Source organism: Cyprinus carpio, chromosome B5 (genome assembly GCF_018340385.1).
Source record: "Cyprinus carpio isolate SPL01 chromosome B5, ASM1834038v1, whole genome shotgun sequence".
Taxonomy (NCBI): Eukaryota; Metazoa; Chordata; class Actinopteri; order Cypriniformes; family Cyprinidae; genus Cyprinus; species Cyprinus carpio.
In genome coordinates this window covers 18,988,520-19,011,173 of record NC_056601.1, presented here as the reverse complement: position 1 = coordinate 19,011,173, position 22,654 = coordinate 18,988,520, and the positions used below count along the sequence as shown (strand labels likewise).

The following is a 22,654-nucleotide window of genomic DNA, read 5'->3' as shown; positions in this document are numbered from 1 at the left end:
CAGTCTGTAGAGGAAAATTTCAAGCAGAGTTGTTCAAAGATTGTTTTAAAAACCATAATGTGGATAAGTATCATATGTGCAATGTCTTTAAATGTCTGTTTTTGTCTGTAATTACACAGTGTTGGAATGTCTGACAAATGCGTTATGTAATCATTTTGATTATCTGTATATTATACCTTAAAGAATATATTTCATCAATCTTCTGTATTTTCAAGTCAGATTCTCTGGCATATGAAAAAGTTACTGTTTTAAAAGTCTGTATTGCTGGTCTGTGGTTAACTGACTTCTTAACTGACAGTACACACATGGATTGTGTGTTAGGGGCTGGGCTCCTGTCCTCCACAAACATTCCCTTGTTGTTGGCAAATATAAACGCAGCAGTTTCCCCATTGCTTCTCTGATATGCCATTAGTTTCGTGTTCCTTACTTTACCATACAACATAAGAGGTGTTTGAACTTTCAGCATGACTCTGGCAATAGCGCTTTTGCTTTGTATGTTTTTGGGGATGCATGGTTTCAACACACAGCTTGTTATTGAACCTCAGCCTAACTTTGATGTGGAGAAAGTGAGTATGAGTTTTCAATTGTTTGGGCTGTGCTTTAATAGTTTTTGGGGGTATGTAGCTTAAGCATTGAATGAATGCTTTTCAAGTGAATCTGTATGTTTATATAGCATTTGTTCAAAAGTTCAAATTCAAAAGCAAACAGTGAAGAGGTGGACATGTCTCACATCACCATATTCCTCAGCTTTTATTTCTACACAAGAATGAAAATCAAAGTTTTTCAATATTAAACAGATGCAGTGATCTTAAAACTATTCATAATTCCTGCTTTAATTGGTAATATGAGTAAGTGGTTTTCACAGAAAGAACAAAATAAAGGTTGAGTTACATGTGTCAGCTTCTCGTTGTGCCACATTACATTTTGTTAGAAAATATGCAACCATTTAATTCTAGTTCTCAGTAACACAATAAGGTCCCATTAGTTAATGTTAAAGCATTAACTAACATTAACAAAGAGCATTTATTACAGAATTTATTAATCCTTGTACTCAACTGTTCATTGATAGTTCATGTTAGCTCAGGTCCATTAAATAATTTAGACAGATTTGAACAGATTTTTCAATGTTAGTCCATGGTTGACTTATGTTAGTTAACAATGTTAGTTTGACGTTAACTAATGTTAACAAATGGACTGCAGATTCTTTTTCAAACCACTATATATATATATATTATAATAAAAAAATATATATATTTTTTTTCTTTTCTTTCAATAACAGTAATTAAATAAACACCTGGTACTACAGAACCCTTGGGGGCCTTTAGTAAACTGTTATCCCTCTTTTCTACATTTTCTGTCAGTTCGCAGGTGAATGGTACCGGATTGGAGTTGCAGATGAGTCCCCATTTTTTGCGATGTTCAAAGACCATCTGAAGGTTTCTAAAGGCCTTCTAGTATCAGATGCCAATGGAAATGTGAATCTGACCATGTGGAGCATAAGGTGCAGAATTCTGGATAGGATATTGTTCCATATTTACATTATCACACTAACTCGAATAACAATGGGGAATATATTGTCATGGGAAAATACATTTAACCAAAATATTTGAGCTCTGTGCTAACAGTCTGTATATATTTGAACTAACAGACCATATGGATGCTCCATCAGTGTTTATTCATATGAGAAGACAGATGTTCTTGGAGAATTCACTTACTTCAGCAAAAGTAAGCTCTCATTTCCTCTCTCAAACATCTTTGTGATAATTTTTTATAAAATGTTGTCTTTATTCACACTAAGAACTGTGTGAAATGTGAGATTTGACGTTAGCAAATGTCAAAAACTTTCAAATACATTTAAGTCCATTGCACATTTTCATCAGACCTACAAGAAAAATAAGAGATTACTTCTCAGTTATTATATACAGAATATTAAGTAAAATGTAGTGCAAACAGAACAGAATTCACGTATGCTGAAAAAAAGTGGTAACCCGTGATTGTTACTTTAACTAATGTAGGATTTAGCCTGTATATACTTAGTTAGGTTAAGGGTTATTTACTTCAATTTTACTATAAGCACCTTTTATGACAGGTACACACACATAAACATATCAGAACAATCCCTTAACTTAAAATTAATAACATGATATGTCTGACTTTTTTTGTAATTTTAAGGGCACAAGATAACAAAAGACATCACAATAGTGGAGACCAATTACACTGATTATAGTTTGGTCCTTAAATACAAGAACATGCACAAAGAATACACTCAAGTAGCTCTTTATGGTAAGTCTACACTGATAAATTATATGACTTGTGTTTGACATATTAATTAAGCATACTAATTTGTCAGAAACATTCTCCTAGGACGGTCATCTCTACAAAGGCCAGAACTAATAGAGAAGTTCAGATCTTTTGCTTTATCTCTGGGCTTTTCTGACGAGGCCATTGTCATTCCAGCAGATGTTGGTAAGTTTGTATATGATATAATGAACAAAAACTGTTTATGTCAGACTGCAACGCTGCAAAAGAGCAGGAATAAACTGCACTAAGACTAATGTTTATATGACCTTAAATAGGGCCTGTAAAGTTTGCTGAATAAACAAAACCCCATGCACACACAGAACAAGCGCATGAATAGTTTACCCAAAAATGAAAACTTCTGATATTTACTCACCCTCAGGCCATCCAAGATGTAGATGAGTGGCTTTATTCATTGGAACAGATTTGGAGAAATTTAGCATTACATTGCTTGTTCACCAGTGGATCCTCTGGAGTGAATGGGTGCCGTTAGAATGAGATAAAAACTTTCACAATAATCCACAAGTAATCCACACGACTTAAGTCCATCAATTAACATCTTGTGAAGTGAAAAGCTGCATGTTCTGCACTCTGATGGCACCCATTCACTGCAGAGGATCCACTGGTGAGCAAGGGATGTAATGCTACATTTCTTAAAATCTGTTCCGATGAAGAAACAACCTGTCCTATATCTTTGATGACTTGGGTAAATTTTCATGAAACTATTCCTTTAACAGGGATCATTCTGAGTTGTTGATTTACATTTTTACATTATACAACTATATGTAAATGCACAGATTTTTCATGCATTTGTTCATTTTTATGTTTTTAGATCCCTGCCCAATTCTAGACCCAAGGTATGGATTTATCACTTTATCATACATATTAGAGGCTGGGGTTAGCTGTCTGTATTGCATTATTATTAAGAACATACAGGTAATTTTTATGTTCTGTTTTGATTAATTAAGTGTTGGGACACTGTACAAATTGTGAGTAAAAAAGGAATGGAATAATTTACAAATCTCATAAACTTATATTTTATTCACAATAGAATATAGATAACATATCAAATGTTGAAAGTGAGACATTTTGAAATGTCATGCCAAATATTGGCTTATTTTGGATTTCATGAGAGCTACACATTCCAAAAAAGTTGGGACAGCTAGCAATAAGAAGCCGGAAAAGTTAAATGTACATATAAAGAACAGCTGGAGGACCAATTTGCAACTTATTGGGTCAATTGGCAACATGATTGGGTATAAAAAGAGCCTCTCAAAGTGGCAGTGTCTCTCAGAGGTCAAGATGGGCAGAGGATCACCAATTCCCCAATGCTGCAGCGAAAAATAGTGGAGCAATATCAGAAAGGAGTTTCTCAGAGAAAAATTGCAAAGAGTTTGAAGTTATCATCATCTACAGTGCATAATATCATCCAAAGATTCAGAGAATCTGGAACAATCTCTGTGCGTAAGGGTCAAGGCCAGAAAACCATACTGGTTGCCCGTGATCTTCGGGGCCTTAGACGGCACTGCATCACATACAGGAATGCTACTGAAATGGAAATCACAACATGGGCTCAAGAATACTTCCAGAAAACATTGTCGGTGAACACAATCCACCGTGCCATTCGCCGTTGCTGGCTAAACTCTATAGGTCAAAAAAGAAGCCATATCTAAACATGATCCAGAAGCGCAGGCGTTTTCTCTGGGCCAAGGCTCATTTAAAATGGACTGTGGCAAAGTGGAAAATGGTTCAGTGGTCAGACGGATCAAAATTTGAAGTTCTTTTTGGAAAACTGGGACGACATGTCATCCGAAATAAAGAGGACAAGGACAACCCAAGTTGTTATCAGTGCTCAGTTCAGAAGCCTGCATCTCTGATGGTATGGGGTTGCATGAGTGCGTGTGGCATGGGCAGCTTACACATCTGGAAAGGCACCATCAATGCTGAAAGGTATATCCAAGTTCTAGAACAACATATGCTCCCATCCAGACGTCGTCTCTTTCAGGGAAGACCTTGCATTTTCCAACATGACAATGCCAGACCACATACTGCATCAATTACAACATCATGGCTGCGTAGAAGAAGGATCCGGGTACTTCGATGGCCAGCCTGCAGTCCAGATCTTTCACCAATAGAAAACATTTGGCGCATCATAAAGAGGAAGATGCGACAAAGAAGACCTAAGACAGTTGAGCAACTAGAAGCCTGTATTAGACAAGAATGGGACAACATTCCTATTCCTAAACTTGAGTGACTTGTCTCCTCAGTCCCCAAACGTTTGCAGACTGTTATAAAAAGAAGAGGGGATGCCACACAGTGGTAAACAAGGCCTTGTCCCAACTTTTTTAAGATGTGTTGATGCTATGAAATTTAAAATCAACTTATTTTTCCCTTAAAATGATACATTTTCTCAGTTTAAACATTTGATATGTCATCTATGTTGTATTCGGAATAAAATATTGAAATTTGAAACATCCACATCATTGCATTCTGTTTTTATCCACAATTTGTACAGTGTCCCAACTTTTTTGGAATCGGGTTTGTGTGGAGCATGTAAGAGGAGTAAGTAACCTGTGTATTAGTGACAGAATTTACAGTGAATCTTACGATTACATAATTTTGCCAGTAGGCAGCGACAGTCTGTATGAGTGAGTCAGTGAATCAAATGATTTGTTCAAACATACTGATTCATTCAGTAAAGAAAACCTTTTTGTCTTGCTCGGAGAGACATTGGTTGATCCTGCTGTGGTTCCCTGTCAAAAGGTAACTCTCGTTGCGTCATCGTTTTTTGACAACTTGTATGGGGTTTACTCTGTTACTGAAGCCTAATTTGTTAACGTTTGTCTAGCTGCACAAACCAATGGTGCTCAAGCCCACCAGAAGGGAATATGAAAAGGGATATTGTGAGCTCCCTCCTCTGGAGGAGGCGGTGGCTGCACACCTTCCACCAATGAGCCGCGGGCTGAAGACTGTAGTACATCCTTCTAAGCCATGCAGTATGACGTCAGCCCTTGACATGGACGAGTCTGGCCGGGATCAGGGCACCTTCAAGGAGTTGTGTACGGCAACAGATCTGGCCCTGCGCGCTACCAAGGTGACGATGCAGGCAGTAGGCAAGGCCATGGCTAGTCTTGTTGTGCTGGAGCACAACTTTAGGCTTAACTTGACGAACATCAGGGAAAATGGCCCTCCTCGATTCCCCGGTCTCCCCTAAGGGACTCTTCGGCCCTCTTCGGCTCTCGCAAAAGCCGGAGCCTGGGCTTTAACAGCACCCCTGAACGGCCAGGAAGTATCCCTTCCCGAAGTGTCAAGGCCCCCACCCTTGCGTAGTGCTGGAGCCTGGGCCTCAGCCGTCCTAATCTGTGTGCAGAGAGGAAGAGGAGAGGGCTAGTTCTTGCAGATGCCAAAACCCCTCTAAAGAGAGCTTGCATTCATTCCCCACCCCTTCGAATGCCTCTGAGTAAGGTTTTTTAACAGGGCACGTCCTGCCAGTTTAGCGTATGCCCCAAACTTCCGCTGTGATAGCGGACCCAAAAACAATAAAGAGCATTTCTCCTCTCCCTGCACTCACATATGTCAAGTTCTCCCCCTTCGGGCAGTGACATGTCATTAATAAAAAAGACTGGCTTGGAGAGCCATTCCCAGCGTGTCAGATTGGGTTCTAAAAACCACAGAATGAGGTTACTCGCTCCAGTTCGCTCGTAGGCCACCTGTATTCAGAGGTGTTGTGCAGATTTTGGTGCAGGATAATGAATCATATGTTCTTTAAGCCGTAGTGAAAACACTGCTTGCAAAGGGTGCCACTGAAACGGTCCCCTTAGCGTATAGCGTGTCAGTCTTTTACAGCCAATACTTCCTCGTCACCAAGAAAGACAGCAGGCTCAGACCAACTGACCTGTCAGTAAGCCCCGCCCCCCTTAGTTACTGTTGCTCCCTTGGATAAACAAACTTACTTACATATCCAAATAGCGCCCCCTCACAGACGGTTCTTGAGATTTGCTTTTAAGGGAGTGGCCTACCAGTACACGGTCCTTCCGTTTGGACTGTCCCTGGCCCCCGGAACTTTTATTAAGTGTGTAGACGCAGCTCTTTCCCCTTTGAGACAGATGGGAATCTGCACACTGAACTACCTCGACAACTGGCTAGTTCTAGCTGACTCAGAACAGTGATTGATCGCTCACAGGTCTTTGTTGCTTAACCACCTAGAGCGTCTTGTGTTGAAAATCAACCCGGCCAAGAGTTTTCTGATTCCCAGACAACAAGCATCCTGTCTGGGAACAGTCATAGACTCTGTTCAAATGCGAGCTTGGATTACACCGGAACGCTCCCTGACTATAGAGTGAGCGGCGGAGTCTTTTAAGCTGGGGACTTTGCATCCCCTCAAAGCATTTCAGAGGATGCTGGGGCACATGGCTGCCGCCTCCTCAGTTAGTCCCTTGAGCTTGATACACATGTGGCCCCTTCAATATTGGCTAAAAGCCTGCGTTCTGTCCCACACCTGGCGCTGGGGTTGCGCTTATGTCAAGGTAACCCAAAGCTGTGGTCCCTTGGACAACTCCTTACCTATTTCAATCAGGCGTACAGTTGGGAAGGACCTCCAGAAGGAAGGTGTTCTCAATAGATGCTTCCAGCTCAGGCTAGGGAGCTCTGTACGAGCGCAACCCGGCGTACGGCTTCTGGTCAACCCACAAGCGACGCCTGCATATCAACTGCCTTGAAATGATGGGAGTTTGTCTGACCCTGAAGACCTTCCTGCCAGCCTTTAAGTGACATCACGTCCTAGTCCAGTCGGACAACACAACGTTGATGGCCTACAACAACCACCAAGGCGGCCTCAGGTCCCGTCCCCTTCACAGAATGACTCGACGTCTCCTGCTTTGAGCACAGAAGGAACTCCTCTCACTACGAGTGGTTCATGTGCCGGGCCTACTGAACCAGGGAGTGGATATGTTGTCAAGGAACAATGTAGCTCCAGGAGATTGGAGACTCCATCCCCAGATGGTTCAGATGATTCGGTCAGTTGTTGGCAAGGCAGAGGCCGACCTCTTTGTCTCCGAAGACAATTATCACTGCCCAACCTATTTTTCAAAGCAGCAGGATGCTCTGGCCCATGACTGGCCCAGCACCCATCTATATGCCTTCCCTCCAGTCGCCCTGCTACCCCAGGTTATCAGGCGAGTCAGGGAAACAAAATGCTCTCTCCTCCTTGTCGCCCCTCTCTGGAGGAACCAAGTCTGGATTCCAGAGATGATCCAGCTGCTGTCTGCAGCACCGTGGCCGATACCACAGAGGAAAGACCTTCTCTCGAAAGGAACTGTGGAGCCTTCATGCCTGGCAGCTCGACGGGAGCCTAGCCAGCTCCCAACGTGAGTTACTAATACCATTTTAGAGGCTAGAGCTCCATCTACAAAGCACCTCTACACTCTTAAGTGGTCAGTCTTCAGTGACTGGTGTTCAGCACAAAGTCAGGATCCGATTTCATGTGACGTGTCCCACTTGCTGACTTTTCTACAGGAGCTGTTGGATAAGGGGCGCACCACTTCCACGCTCAAAGTCTATGTGCCAGCCATCACGGCGATTCATTCTCTCTAGGCTGGCCGGACTATTGGCAGAAACAACTTGGTCATTAAAGGGGTCATATGATGCAATTAAACCAAGCTCTTGGTGCATAAAGAAGATCTGTAAAGTTGCAAAGACTAAAGTTTCAAATCCAAAGAGATCAACCACACACCCCTAAAACGTCTCGTTCTAACACGCCCCCACATCTCTACGTCACTGTGTGGGAAGCTTTGCATAGGTTATATCAAGTAGACCTCGGAATGTTCTCTGGTCTCTTCATGGCTAAGGCTTATGGGTCCCTTGCTGAGTGTTTCTGGCTGGGCTCGCAGTGCAGGCTTCTGCATCTGCTTAAAGCATGCCGTTACTGGATGCGTTTCCCATATAAGTTGTCAAAACCGCAACGAGATTTACCTTTCGATTGGGAACACTCCAGTTACTCACATAACCTCAGTTCCCTGAGATAAGGGAATGAGCATTGCATAACTGGCCGTGCTATAGAAGCATGCAAATTGATGGCTGTCGCTTTAGTCATTGATTCTGATGAAATGGCGCTCTGGGCTGACTTATATAGCAGTCAGCTCAGCCACTTCTGGCGGGCTCGAGTGCCATTGGTTCGTGCAGCTACACAAACATTAACAAATCAGGCTTCAGTAACAGAGTAAACAGGAGTTTCCCCATACAAGTTGTCAAAATGTCCGTTCCCTTATCTCAGGGAACCAAGGTTACGTGAGTAACCAGAGCGCTTTGTTTGGAAGTTGGAACTATTCTCGTTGACAGAAGTACAGCAAAACTAATAGGCCTATCACACTCACAATCAATCACAGAACACCATGTTTTGAACCAACATACAAAACCACAAAAAGATAAATAATAAACGTATTTTCTATACATAAAATCACTACTGAGATATAGCCCTTGTGACAACTTGCTCCAGTCTCTACATTGCTAAAATTCATAGGTCTATGTTACATTGTTATTGTAAAACCCATAAAAGCCTTGTTTTATCAAATCTAAAGTACATACACCACTGTTCATTCACCTGCAGGAATACAGCAGAATTCAGAGAGGAGAAATCTTCACAATCTCCTAATCAATCAGTCTTTGGCACTGAGAATCTTTCCAAAGTGTGACAGGGTGTTTTTATTCTCAACTCTAACTGTATACTTTCAGCGTCTTACAGCCAGCCTTGGATTCAGACCCTATGTTACATTTATACCGTTTTGTTACACATTTGGGGAACAGTGACTGTTTTAAGGCAAACAATCATTTTAGAAATGCGACACTATAACGTCGTCAGTGTAACGCAGTTTGTACTAAGTTCGTAAAGCCAGCAGGTGGCGCAGTTGTAATAGGACACAATCAGCCAGTATCTCATAATCTAGTGTTCCACCTGACACAGTGCAATCTTACATATATTATGCTTGCCTATGTTTGCAGAACAATTGTGTCAAATCTTTGTGATAATTTTACAACGACTCTATTTTCAAAATGAGTAATGAAAGTTTGTGGTTGTTGTTTTCAATTAAACAATACATATAAGCTTATTTTTAAATGTCATGATTTCATATGTTGCAAAACAAATAAGTAAGTACAAGTATAACAAATTTGTGTTTATGTATAACTACACTACCATTCAAAGGTTTAGATTGTCTCTTATGCTCAACAAGGCTGCATTTATTTGATTAAAAAATACTACAGTAATGATGGGGAATATAATTACAATTTAAAATAAAATATTTGTGTTGAAAACAACCGTTTTCTATTTGAATAAATTTTAAAATGTAATTTATTCCAGTGATTTCAAAGCTTATTTTTTAGCATCATTACTCCAGTCACATGATCCTTCATAAATCATTCTAATATTCTGATTTGCTGCTCAAATTTATTATTATTATTATTATTATTATTATTATTATTATTATTATTATGTTAAAAACAGCTGAGAAAGTTCTAAAGAACAGCATTTATCTGAAATAGAACTCTTTTGTAACATTATAAATGTCTTTATCATCACTTTTAATCAATTTAAAGCATTAATTTCTATCATTTCTAAATAATAAAATAAGTGTGATAAAAATAAGTGTGAAAATATGTGTGATAGCCATTATTTATTTATTTATGCTAAGAAAATTCATTCATTAAGTAACATGACACATTCTAATGTACAAACAATTAAAGCTGTATTAATTAAACTTTTGTTGTTTTGATGCTTGAAAGCCCCATTTAGTTTTTGACCTAAATATGCCACCAAATTGGACAAAAATGCCCCTGCACAATTAAACAAAACCTATTATGTCTGTGGTGAATCAAAAATGAAATGAAAAGTGTCAATTGTGGCATCACATTTAGACCTGCTCACATCACATCACAGCACATAACATCACATCACATTATTTTTTTCTTTACCTGCTTTACAGCGTTGTACATTATAACCAATCCCACACGATTCTGCTGATGGTTGTGTTGGTTAACATTGTATCATATCATATTGTAAAATGAAGCCAATTAATCAGTCATTCAATTAGCAAATCAATCAGTTGTGTTTCCTGAAAAGCATTCCTCCACTATCATCACTTATCAGTGACAAATGATGGGTGGTTTAGTTTGGGCCATTGGTCTGTCACCATAAACCCCTCTTTGGGGTTCTCTGTCTCTTTCTACTCCTTCCTCCCTTTTCCATGTCCCTCCCCCACTCTTCACTTTCACCCAATTACCCCCTCCCTCCCCTTCAGACTGCTCCCCAACCCCTTTTAAGGAGTGCCATTATGCTGCGGTGGGTGAAGGGAAGAGGGGGATAACAATGAAGATAAAGAAAGCATGCGGTTAGAGGCTTGTGAAAGGTTCCATTCAGCAAAGCCAGCCAAACAGAAAAGCAGCTCTGCTCTCCCAAACCCAGAAGTTTCACTTAGTATAACTGGGTCTTTATCCTCCATAATTACTCGCTAGCATATACATATGTACATACATGCACAAGCAGGCGCAGTTACTGTAGCACACACATGCAGCAAACCATACAGTTTATCAGTAAATGGTTAATGTCGTAGTGCGACGGACGTTAATTTAATGTCATTAAAATAATATAATTTAACATTTCACACCATTTATATAGAGCAAAATACAAATAATTTACCTCTTCTGTAAACTTTTTATCACTTCCATAACACTTTAAGAGATATTTTAGTCAATTCTGTAATCTTTTTCTATCTATCATGTAATTCCAAACATAAATGAACACAAAAAGAGGTATTTCGATAAATTTAGCAGTTTCCAGAGAGGAAAAAAAATTTGGGTTTTGAATGATATGAGGGCAATAAAAGATAACAGAATTTTCTTTTTTGAGTGAACCGTTCCTTTAAAACTGAGCAATTAATCCTAGTTTGCTTTAACTTAAAATCTGAAATCTTGAGATTTTCTTTTGATGAACAGCCTATTTCTGAAAGTATTATGACCCTAAATCTGTCCCTGAAGTTCAAAATATGGCTGTCACTTTTTGCATAAACAATTTTTTAAGAGTGCATAACTTCAAAACAATCTCAAAATTGCATTTCCAGGCTGAAATGCATTTGTGCCAAAGCAGAATCTTTGACATTAATTTATATGTGATTTTACACGTGTACTTTTCTCACCAAATCACTTATAAGGAGCGTATATTTGACTAACGCTGCAAAGCACTCAGGCAGACATATTTCTGCATGGTTTAAAGTTACTTAAATGAAACATTTTTGTCTGGGGTGCTGTTCATGAAATTTATCGCTTCACTCATGGCCTCTCCGCCTGTTACCTCACAGATGTGTAACCCCATCCGAGTGTGTCTGCATTTATTAATCAAAAAAACGAAACACTCAGACAAACACACACACACTCTCTCTCTCTGGGGCTGAGCTGTGTGTCAGTATTTGGAGAAAGGAGGCTCCATATGGGCAATTTTGCATCTCTTTTCTGTGCTGGCAGCCAGGCAGATGTCACATGGTCTAACAGGTCACCGTGCACAGACATAAGACGAATAGCTGTGCAGTACAGACTGCATGGGGCCCCTCAGCCGTCTGCCAGAGTCCCCCAGTTCACCCCACTCCCCACCACACACACACAATACACATGCATATTACATGCTAGTTTTGTTATAATTTCCCACTTCATAGTTCCTATATTTGCCAATATTAATACAATATTTTATATTCTTGTTCTTATGAGGTGATCCTGTTTTTCGCTCTTATTTTATTTTGTTTTGTTTGTGAGTGCATTATAAAAAGGCAAACATGGTTTTGGAGCCAAATCATTGAAATATAATGGGCTATATCTCAATATATAATAGATACTGCATACATGGTCATAAAAAGGTATTTCAGCTACACTTTAAAATGCAGTCATTTAGTAAGAAAATGTCAAACAGTGTCATTTCATCCTTAAATATATTTATATTAATGATACTAAGAACACTTTCCAAGCAAAACATTTTACAAAACTTTCAAACTATTAAATATAAAACTTTTTTTTTTACATATTTATGGCAGTTGACATGAAATATTTTTTCAGAAGATGGCCTTTGACATGCTATATTCCATCTAAATTAATTAATATTTGCTAATAATAACACTTATGATCTCAATAATTGAGAGTCTACATGGAATGTTTGTACTTTTAACTCTATAACAAAGAATTAAAATTAACATCAACCAATAAATTATACATTTAATACTTTTATGAATTTATAATTTTTAATTGTTGCATAAATTGTACAAATAATAAAAATGTAGTGACTAGTCACAGCCCCTACACATTATTTTTTAATTTATTTTAATTTTTCACATTATCTATCTATCTATCTATCTATCTATCTATCTATCTATCTATCTATCTATCTATCTATCTATCTATCTATCTATCTATCCATCAATCCCTCTCTCTTTATACATTCATTAATTTTACCCTTATGTTTAAGAAAAAGAAAAGAGGCAAGGCATTTTATTTCTAAAGCACATTTAAAACAGCAGCTGCTGACCAAAGTGCTGTACAATCTAAAAACGTAGAAAGAGAGAAAAATGTTCATGTAATGCATCAACTACCCAATAACACTTTCTGGTTGACGTGGGATTGTAAGAATATGTTCATAGTTAATTTACTGACCTTTACCTGTGGATACTCTGCAAGGACAATTGTTTGGCTTCTTCATATATCTGCTAAAACCACGTAGAGGCTAAAGGTTATTGCAAAAAATGGTTCTGAAAAGTGAAGTTAGTTTTGAGAAAAGTCTTGCTCGGTTGCTTGAAAACACCACTTGCTTTCATTATCTAATGCAATAAATTCACCGCTTTCTATGCAATTCAAACACAGAGTTTAAAAATGCACACAACTGCATACTGAGGCAAACACGCATGCAAGTGCGTACACATTAACACTCAGCTTTCTCAGGCCTGAAGGGCTGGATCAGGGATACTTTACACACCTTTGAACATCCCTTTCCAGGGCATGGTGTGAAATGGATTTGAATGAGAAAGAGGAGGTCAGGAGAGGAGGTGTGGAGGCTAGGGGAGGGAAAGGACGAAGAGAACAGGGTGGGAAACCGACAGGAGGGAAGAAGAAAAGGAGGTAGACGTATTTTCCATTTGTAAAAAAAAAAAAAAAAAAAGGGCCACCGGTTATTGAGTTGCATGAGAAGGATCTCCCTTTCTCTTTTTGTGCTCTCCAGCCTTCTCCCTTGCTTGTCCCCTCTCTCATTACCATAGCAGCTGCAGAGCTGTGCGTATGTGTGTGTGTGTGTGTGTGTGTGTGTGTGTGTGTGTGTGTGTGTGTGTGTGTGTGTGTGTGTGTGAAGGGAGTGTGTGTGTGTGTGTGTGTGTGTGTTAGGCAGGGGCTCCCGTCAATGGTGGGCCGTCTGGGGAATGAATAGAGGCGCACAGAGTTGAACTGGACGAACAAAAGAGAAGAGGAGAGAAGAATGGGCGAGTGAATTGGGCGGCTTGTCACTGCGAGCTAGAGCACACAAAATGGAGTGAAATAGTGAAAGAAAGTTAAAAGGAGCAGAGGGCATGCAAGGATTGGCCTGGCCACCTGTCTCTCTCACTATCTGTCTTTTGCCCCTTCTGTCAATGGAGAGACTAAAAGTTGGAAGCATGAGAGTGTGATTTGGGCAGAAAAATGCACTGTAAACAGAACGTATTTTAGTGCACAAAACACACCTTTACTTTTTCATAAACAACTGTTATATGTGCAAGTTATTCTCTTGTCTCACTGAATGCAAACAGCCAAATCAAAACTAAAAATCACAAGTGGTTGCATTGTTACCCTTAAGTATCCTTAGACAACGCTGGCAAGAGTTTGTGAACTGATATGCCAAATGTAAACAAGTTTTAATTCAATGTTGTGAAGAAAACACGTGGCAATTCTAACATCTTTACGCATGATCCCCTAACCAGCAGTTAGATTACATTGACCCAGATAAATCAGCTTTAACAGTATTTTTGTATTTAGTAACTGTCCCCTGCTCTTTAGCATTAGCTGCACCGACTTCATAATGGTGGTAATTCAATCAGTTGGTTTCATACGTTAGCTTATGTTAGGCATCTGTAAAAGCTATTGAGACACAGACATGTACAAATGTGCAACTTGTTTGTGGAATTGACATTTTCAGAGTTCAAGTTCAAAATAAAGCTGAAATGGCTAGTTGATTGACTTGAAAACAAAACTCAATGGCTATCAGCAATTGTTTGCTTCCTAAAATTCTTCAAAATATCTTCTTTTGTGCTCAGCAGAAGAAAGAAACTCACACAGGTTTGGAACAACTTGAGGGCGAGTAAATGACACATTTGTCGTTCAAGACCTTGTGAAAGACACGTACACTTTAACATACATTTAAAAATATTACTTATTACATAAAAAAAAGAATTACTTTGAAAGAATATATTTCTGTTTTTGGACACTCAATTGCACGTTATTTAATTTTAAAACAAAATGAAATTTAAACATTTTAACCTTAAATGTAATAAAATAAAATCCCATTTCAAACGCAATAAAGGTGTAATGAATACTTTACATGTGCTTTAGTATGTTAGTCAGCACATCAAAATGAGTGTACTTCTTTGATACATGACAAAAGATTAAAACAGTCATTTAAAATGTACTTTAAAAGAAAAATAATTTGCATTATTTCAAAAAGTGCACTTTTTAGAAGTATATCTTTAGTGTGTTAAAAAATAGCCAAGAAAGTGTGCTCTATGTGCATACACTTAAATGGCTTTTAATTTAATTTATATTAAATTACCTATAAGTAAATATGGTATTTAAAAAATATACTCATAAGATTTGAGGTAAACTCCCAAGTGCACATTCAATACAATTAAGCACACTTATTATGTTGGTATTAAAGGTTAATTTGTTTAATTGGTTTGTTTCTTTGCAGCCAAACTGGTGTTTGCTAAGGAGCTAACTGCTCAAGGCTATGTATACACATGTGGAACATGTTCTTCTGTAAATTACGTAACGCTGTAAGACTTATATCTCTAAAGACACTTGTTTAGGCTAACTGTATCCCTATACGTGCTTTCACAGTCCGTTAGTCACAACCGCTTGTGTTTCTTGGAAATGTTGAGCAACCCTATAGCTCTACAATTACCTGAGGCACAGGAAGAGGCAAAGGCTGATTCAAGGAACAATAACATTCAGGAGAATCCTGAGTCACACGCAAGTATATGCATTACACCAGTAATTTTCTTAAAACCACAGAATTTAATATCTAAAATGCCTTTGTACAAAAAGTACAAAATACAGCAAGAAATATATTTAAGATATGACCACTTACATTATTCAAAAAACATAAACAGCTAAACAGATATAAAAACACAACAAAATAACAATTCACAAAAGACAAAAACATTATGAGAGGCCTTTTTCCAAACTTCTCTTTGATGAAAATATTTCAAAAGTTGGTCCAAAAAAAAAAAAAAAAAAAAATCACAGTCGTTTGACTTTTATCTCAATCAAAGAAGTTACTTTTACTTTTATGTCATAAATGTTATGGCATTATCAAGTAAAGACTTGTGCATTGTGCAACTTCTTGTTACACTGGTTTTAACATGTAGCATCCCCCTTAAAAAGAGGAGGATGGGACTTCAGAAAGGAAGTGCTCCAAGATTTTTCTGGACACTTTACTTGTATGTTCTCCCATTATGTCAAAAGGATGCCCAGTAAAACTGTCATATTTTACCATAGTTGTTATAGTATGTTATATAACATGTTTGACATTACTTATGGAGGGACATTCAAGCAGAGTGTGTTACATAATTACACATACAGTAATTCAGTAGGCATATAAAAGCCTTTGCAAAGAATGAGAGAAACCCACCCTGGAGCTTCCATACAATAAGAATTGTTTTTCTATTTAGAAAAATAGTATCTTTAAAAGTTGGCATGACACCAACAACTCATAAAACAGCCATCAGTGCAATATTTAAAACATTCTCAAGTATAAGTGATGCATATTTCTATACTGGCTTTGAAGCGTTTCAAACGTCACAACATATTTAAACCTTAACACATCTTGCCTGAGTTGACAAGAGGTCTAAGAGGACAAGGCCAATGTGCTTTAGGATCCAGTGCAGTCTAGACACTGATCTATAGATTTACTCAACCTCTGAATTACAAAAACGTGTGGCTTGAAATGTGTGGATCAGCAAAAAAAAAAAAAAGCTTTAGTGTCAGGAACACAGTTCACATAGGAACTCCATAACAAAGTACTGATTATTATGACATGACAGACAATGCCAAAATACAACCCTATTTGGTAGTGTCTGGGCCAGAAAGTGTTTGCGTGGATATTTTTCATTTAAGAGGTGAGAGATCATGAATGGTTAATTATGAAACTAAACTTGATGACCAACATTGCAATGTCACCATTATAATACATTACAGTTGAGGTATCAGACATCAGTCCCTGTTTTAGACAATATGCAGAGAGAATGTGTGTATAATGTAATTCTGTATAGGAATATTTATGTCACTCCAGTCAGTATGCGAATTATTTATTGAGGGGGGTCGACTTTTCGAAGAAACGTCTGTCAGCAATGTTTATATTTTGTATGCAGTTGGCTAAACCTCAATTATAGGCCTATGTAAATGTGTTTAAAACAAAACACAAAATAGGCTGCGTGAAATATTTGTGATATGAATATCTACAATAAAATAGCTAATAGTTGTGTAAATGCACTTACTGTAAGATACTTAACTTAAAAAAGTTAAAGTGTAAAAGCAGTAAAAGTGTTATCAGATCACTGCTGTGGTTACTTATTCAACTCGAATTTACCATATTCTGAGATTTTTTTGCAGTTCTTAAAAACGTTGTTTGAAATAAATGAAAAAAAAGAATAGGCCTGCATACTTTCAGGACCACTGTTGTTTTGTTCTTTTGGGGCGTTAAAGCCTTAATTAAGGAGTCAGACCCCCCATAAATCGCACCCTGAGACTAGTCATCCTGTAGGACCACCTAGCGTCATCTTTTTTACTTTGATACGACTGTTGAATGTGTCATATTCTCAAATAAATCTATAAATAACACAGCAATCATTTTCATCATGCATCCAAAGTTGGCAAACCACATCCATGACATTGTACCAACCCAACATTATCAAAAATAGCCTTTTGGATTTGAATGCTGTGCCTATCGATATCAAATCAATTTCCTAAATCCATTACATCACAAACAAGCTGTCTTTTACTTTGGCACAAAGGGGTCAAATGTATGATAGGCTTAAAGGTACAGCGTCAGATCTTCTTTGATTGCCTCAGAGCGCGCTTGATGAGTACTTCGCCCGTGTGATGAGGTAAAGAACGATGTCCTGATGTCCACCAAACGCTGCTATGTGCAGGGCACTCCATCCATCTCTGTTGGCCAGACGGATGTCTGCACCAAACTTCACCAGAAGCTTTACTAACTCCAGGTTGCCATCGATCACGGACTGATGCAGCGCCGTCTGTCCCTCGGGTCCGAAAGAGTTAACGTTAAATTCACAGTTTGTCATGTTTTGCAAGAGAGAATGAAGTTCCTTAGTATTGCCCTTCCTGAGTGCTTCCTGAAATACTCTTTGACGTGCAGAGCAAGTCATGTCAGCCTGACTCATGATTTCAACAGGTAGACGACTGTTGCCCTTCGCTTGTGTTTCTGATGGAAGATTATGAGCCAGATCTTCGTCCAAACTCCGAAATGATTAAGCTAACGTTCACTAATGGACAGTGAACATTAAAAGACCAAGCCCCAAGGTATTTACAATTCCCCCAGTTTATGCGTTCGACGCTCGAGATTATTCAAACATATCACACAGTCCTTAAAGAGCTGAGAACTTCAGTATGCCATACTCCAATACTCTGTTCCTAAAGGGAAAATGTACGAACTGTTATTTAATCTTTGCAAATGCAAAGAATCAGGGAAAATAATATTGCAATCAACACAATAAACGTGTGTTTGAGGGCTTTACCTAGGTGGTTCCCACGAGCGGTTGATGAATGGCCTCCAGCTCCGCGCGCTGTGTTCTGACTGTAAGCTCCGTTATAGCTGACCGACTAGATTCCGCCTATTGAGGCTCATTTGAATAACAATAACCCGTCAAGAAGTTGGTCTTTTTGGGGCGGAGACTGCGTTCGTTTCATAGGCTGCTTTTTAGCAGACTGCAGTGCAGTGTTCTTACACAAAAGGCGAAATGTAGAGAAAAATAATTCAACAACAAAAGTGCTAAAAGTCTTTGGAGTTCGTGATTCATTTGCGTTCAATTGGCATTGTGTTGCAACTAGTAACACCACAATATAGACTATATATTTGATTTTACACGTTAATTAAATAAATAAATAATGCACTTTTTATTGTCAACCCTACTGCCATAGTCAACTTCATTTTTTCTAATCAATTAAAAAAGAAAAGTTAACCTGATATCAATTTATTCCAGTTTATCTATCTATCTATCTATCTATCTATCTATCTATCTATCTATCTATCTATCTATCTATCTATTTATCTATCTGTCTGTCTGTCTGTCTGTCTGTCTGTCTGTCTGTCTGTGGTCCATAATCCCTCCCAGTGTCACAGAAGTTCACACTCTTAAACATTTGTCTATCAGCAATCCATTTGTTAAAGATACATTAACAAATGGGGGAACAACTTGCCCGGCACTTCTCTGGCAGCAGGTTCTCATTCTCAGTGGTAAAACAATGTCCTTAGGCACCATGGGAACTAGGCTACTGCTGTTTTTGTATCACCCATGCAGCCACAATTTGGCTCAAAGATGCCCAAACTAGGCCACTTTCTAACTATAGGCATGACAAATGGTTGCTGATTAGGTAGGCCTAATAGTTTTTATTTTCATATGTATTAAAAGCAAATCATTTTAATTTAGGAGATGAAAACAATCTTGCGAGTACACAAAAGATTATCCAATTGTTTACACACTTGTCTGAACAAATCTTGCATGCTCTGCAATGAGAAACAAGGGTTGAACTTGTCTTTATATTCAGCACATGAAAACATAATTTCAAGCGTCTCTTAACTCTTAAACCTGACTTAACTTGTCCATAGGTTCTGTGGTTTTGTTGAATGTGTCTTGAACTGTTCTTTGCCAGTTCAATAGACTCTCATTCAAATGCCTTAAAAATCTTTGGCAGTGTAACAGGATCTCAGTGGCTGAACTGCAGTGACGTTTCAATATAGGGAGGGTGGGTCATTCAGGATCCAATTTTAAACCACGTGCTCTAGGACTGTGGGAAAGAGTTGAGCCTTTCTTCCCAGCATAGGCGTATACACAGATAGAAAGTCAGAGAGAGAGAGGTAGATATTTCAAAACAGTTGCCTGTGGAAAGTTGGCATGTTGTACAGGTTTTAAAAACTGAACAGAGTGATAAATTATTTTGGTTCTATGGTGTGATCAGTTACCAAACAAATCTGCACATTTAAGAAAAGGTTACCGGGAATCTTAACTGAATTTATACCTTTTTATTTTTTGCAAAAGTAGCACACAAATTGTGTGTTCTTTTAAATGCGAATCCTTTTTAAACAGGTCCTTGTTATGTGGGGTCATTTATAGTGCCCTTGAGTATAGGGCACTTAACCCCATGTTGCTCCAGGGCACTGCCCTTTGCAATTAGTGTGCTATAAGTTTTTTGCTGACCTATTTATTTAGCATGGGAAATTTAGTGATGGGTGACTCTCTTCCCACCTTTTAAGTTTGACTTAAAGTGCAGTATATAGATCATATACACTACTTTTCAAAAGCTGTGTAGTCAGTATGATTACAGTCAAAAAACAGTAAAAATTTACTATTGCAAAATATTATCACAATTTAAAATATCTGTTTTCTATTTTTAAAATAGAAAAGTCTTCAGTGTCACGTGATCCTTCAGAAATCTTTCCAGTATGCTGATTTGGTTCTCAAGAAACATATTTATTAATCATCAATGTTGAAAACACTTGCTGTTTAATATTTTTGTGATTTGTTCAGTCTTTTTTTTTAGGATTCTTCAGTAATTAGAACATTCAAAAGAGCAGCATTTATTTGAATTTATTTGATTTTTTGTAACAATAATGTCGAATTTGATAACGTTATTCATTTCTTGCTAAATAAAAGGATTAATTTCTTATAATACAACTCAAACTTTTGAACAGTAGAGTATATGAGATCAAGGAGTACAAAAAGTGATCCAAGAGACAGCAAAAAAATAAATAAAAATAAAATAAATATAAATCCATAGTCAAATATACAGTTCATTATACTAAAACATTTGACTAAATTCACCAATCAGAATAAGATATTCCAGGGAGCACACATGTGTAATAAACATATGCAAACTCTGGACACTCTGTGATCCATAAGGGGAGACTTCATGACATTTGCAAGCTAAAGCATTTGTATAAGTGGAAACAGGGCCTGTATCTGTTGGTTTGTAGCATCAGACAGTAGGAATGTCCTGTTTGTCTTGATGTGTATTTGTTCACTGTACCTCATGTTATGCTTGTGAGGCTGGCATTTGTACGTGTGTGTGTGTGTGTGTGTGTGTGTGTGTGTGTGTGTGTGTGTGTGTAAGTGAGTCTGTACTGGTCTGTGTGTTTGATGTGTAGCTTTGTGTGGGAACCAAGCTGCTTCCTGTAACAGCTGTAGGGCAGGAGCTCCACTTGCTCAACCTCATAAGTTCAGACATGAGTGAGAGAGAGAGAGAAAGAAATGATGCCTAGTTGAGGAAATGATCACATATTTTGCAATCTTGATATATGTTTAACCAAAGTTATAACTTTTAAAGGCCAATCTATAATTTAAACAGCATTTTGTTTTACATATGTTCTCACTCTCCTTATTGCATTCAGTTTTTGTGTATTGAAAATGAGCATTAATCCAGTAAAGTGAACTGAATATAAGAGTCTTTGTGTCTGAGGGAATATTTGTCCTTGCTAAAATCTCACCTCTTCGGCATAGCCCACCCTATTCCAAGTGAGGGCTTTCCTGTTCCCGTCCCACTCTCAGGCTCTGTGTTTGTGACGGATATCCCCAGGAAAAGGCAACACTGATCATGATGTCAGACACTGCACTGCAGTAACCCTGGTGACTGGAATATAATACCGAGCCATAGTGCTGTTTGAGAGATGAAGAAATATTCTCATGTGAAAGTTTTCTCCTAGTAAATCTATTCTTCCATAGAGTATTCAATACATAAAGTTCAGGTAAATCAGACATATCTGTATCATATTCTTTTGCAACAGTAAGGTGTTTTTTTAAAAAGCCTAGTAATATCTCTTTGCAAAGTCCTGAGACGCCATCTAGATGTTACAGAGGAAACTGGTTCCCTCTAGTGACCGAATACTCAAAAGACACTCAAATTTTACATTTTGTATGTCACTTAATCATGTTGGTGTATCATGTATGTAGGTGTATCTGTAAACTGTAACTTGTAAACTGCTTGTATTTAAATGCCTAAGAAAAATCAAACCACCTGATATCTGCAAACAAATTATGCTTTTTGACCTGATTTCAAACACCAAAATCTGATCTTCTTTTTGCTGACGTTTTGCATGAACAATTGTATCTATACTGTTCTCTCTGAAAATAAATGTTTGGTTTTTATTTGATGCAATGACATTTCAAGTGCAGCTTAAGTATCCATCTGTCTCATTAAATATATAAACAATAATAATCAATCGTAAAATGTAAATGCTAAGGTTTTGCCAAGGTTCAGAATCGTTCAACATGGACAGATCTTCACAGATTTTCTACTTTGCTTAACCAAGAAAAATGCTTTTTATTTGTATTTATTTATTTATTTTTACAAAATGTGTGTTTTGAATATTCAGATAACGTTCAAAATAATGTGTTTTTATTTTTACTTTATTGAACAAATGAATATTTTGGATATTCATATGACATTTAAAAATAATGTTTTAGCTTTACTGAACAACTGAATGTTTTTAACATTCAGTAAACATTCAGAAATAATTTTTTATAACTTTATTAAACAAAAGAACATTTTGAACATTCAGATAACATTCAAAAATAATGTTTTGTAAATTTATTGGAATGTTAGATAAATACTTGCTCTGAATTGTACTTATGTCACTGATCATATCTAACAACTTGGTTAAAGAACCATTAACCATTGTTAGTGGCTAAATATTTGATTTTTCCTAAAAAGAAAATAAGTTTCCCCATTCTCTCTGAGCTCAAGAATCCAAGTCAGAATCTGCTGTTTATGTATTAATCACATTGTTTTGTGTTTTGGGAGATGGACTGATATTTGGACTGAAAAGTGTGAATAGTTTGAATATGCAGTGAAGCAT

At 37.7% G+C, this 22,654-nt stretch overlaps 2 protein-coding genes across 3 annotated transcripts; one reads left to right on the top strand and one right to left on the bottom strand.

The window, feature by feature from the left end:
* The first annotated feature begins 372 nt into the window (after window positions 1-372).
* On the top strand, window positions 373-21,846 carry LOC109062915 (prostaglandin-H2 D-isomerase-like). Of its 2 annotated transcripts, none has more exons than XM_042724723.1 (7): window positions 373-566; window positions 1,362-1,501; window positions 1,649-1,725; window positions 2,173-2,283; window positions 2,365-2,466; window positions 3,131-3,155; window positions 21,300-21,846. In XM_042724723.1, exons 1-7 carry the CDS (start codon window positions 465-467, stop codon window positions 21,316-21,318), a joined length of 576 nt encoding a protein of 191 aa, XP_042580657.1. In that variant the 5' UTR covers window positions 373-464; the 3' UTR covers window positions 21,319-21,846. The 2 variants fall into 2 exon arrangements, with proteins under 2 accessions (XP_042580657.1, XP_018935529.1); XM_019079984.2 differs by lacking the exon at window positions 21,300-21,846 and adding an exon at window positions 8,903-9,401.
* LOC122137475 (notch-regulated ankyrin repeat-containing protein B) lies at window positions 16,516-18,464 on the bottom strand. Its single transcript, XM_042724724.1, has 2 exons — window positions 18,321-18,464; window positions 16,516-18,216 (listed from the first exon to the last, which is right to left on the bottom strand). The coding sequence occupies exon 2, from the start codon at window positions 17,964-17,966 to the stop codon at window positions 17,631-17,633; it is 336 nt and encodes a 111-aa protein (XP_042580658.1). The 5' UTR covers window positions 17,967-18,216; window positions 18,321-18,464; the 3' UTR covers window positions 16,516-17,630.
* Window positions 21,847-22,654: the final 808 nt, after the last annotated feature.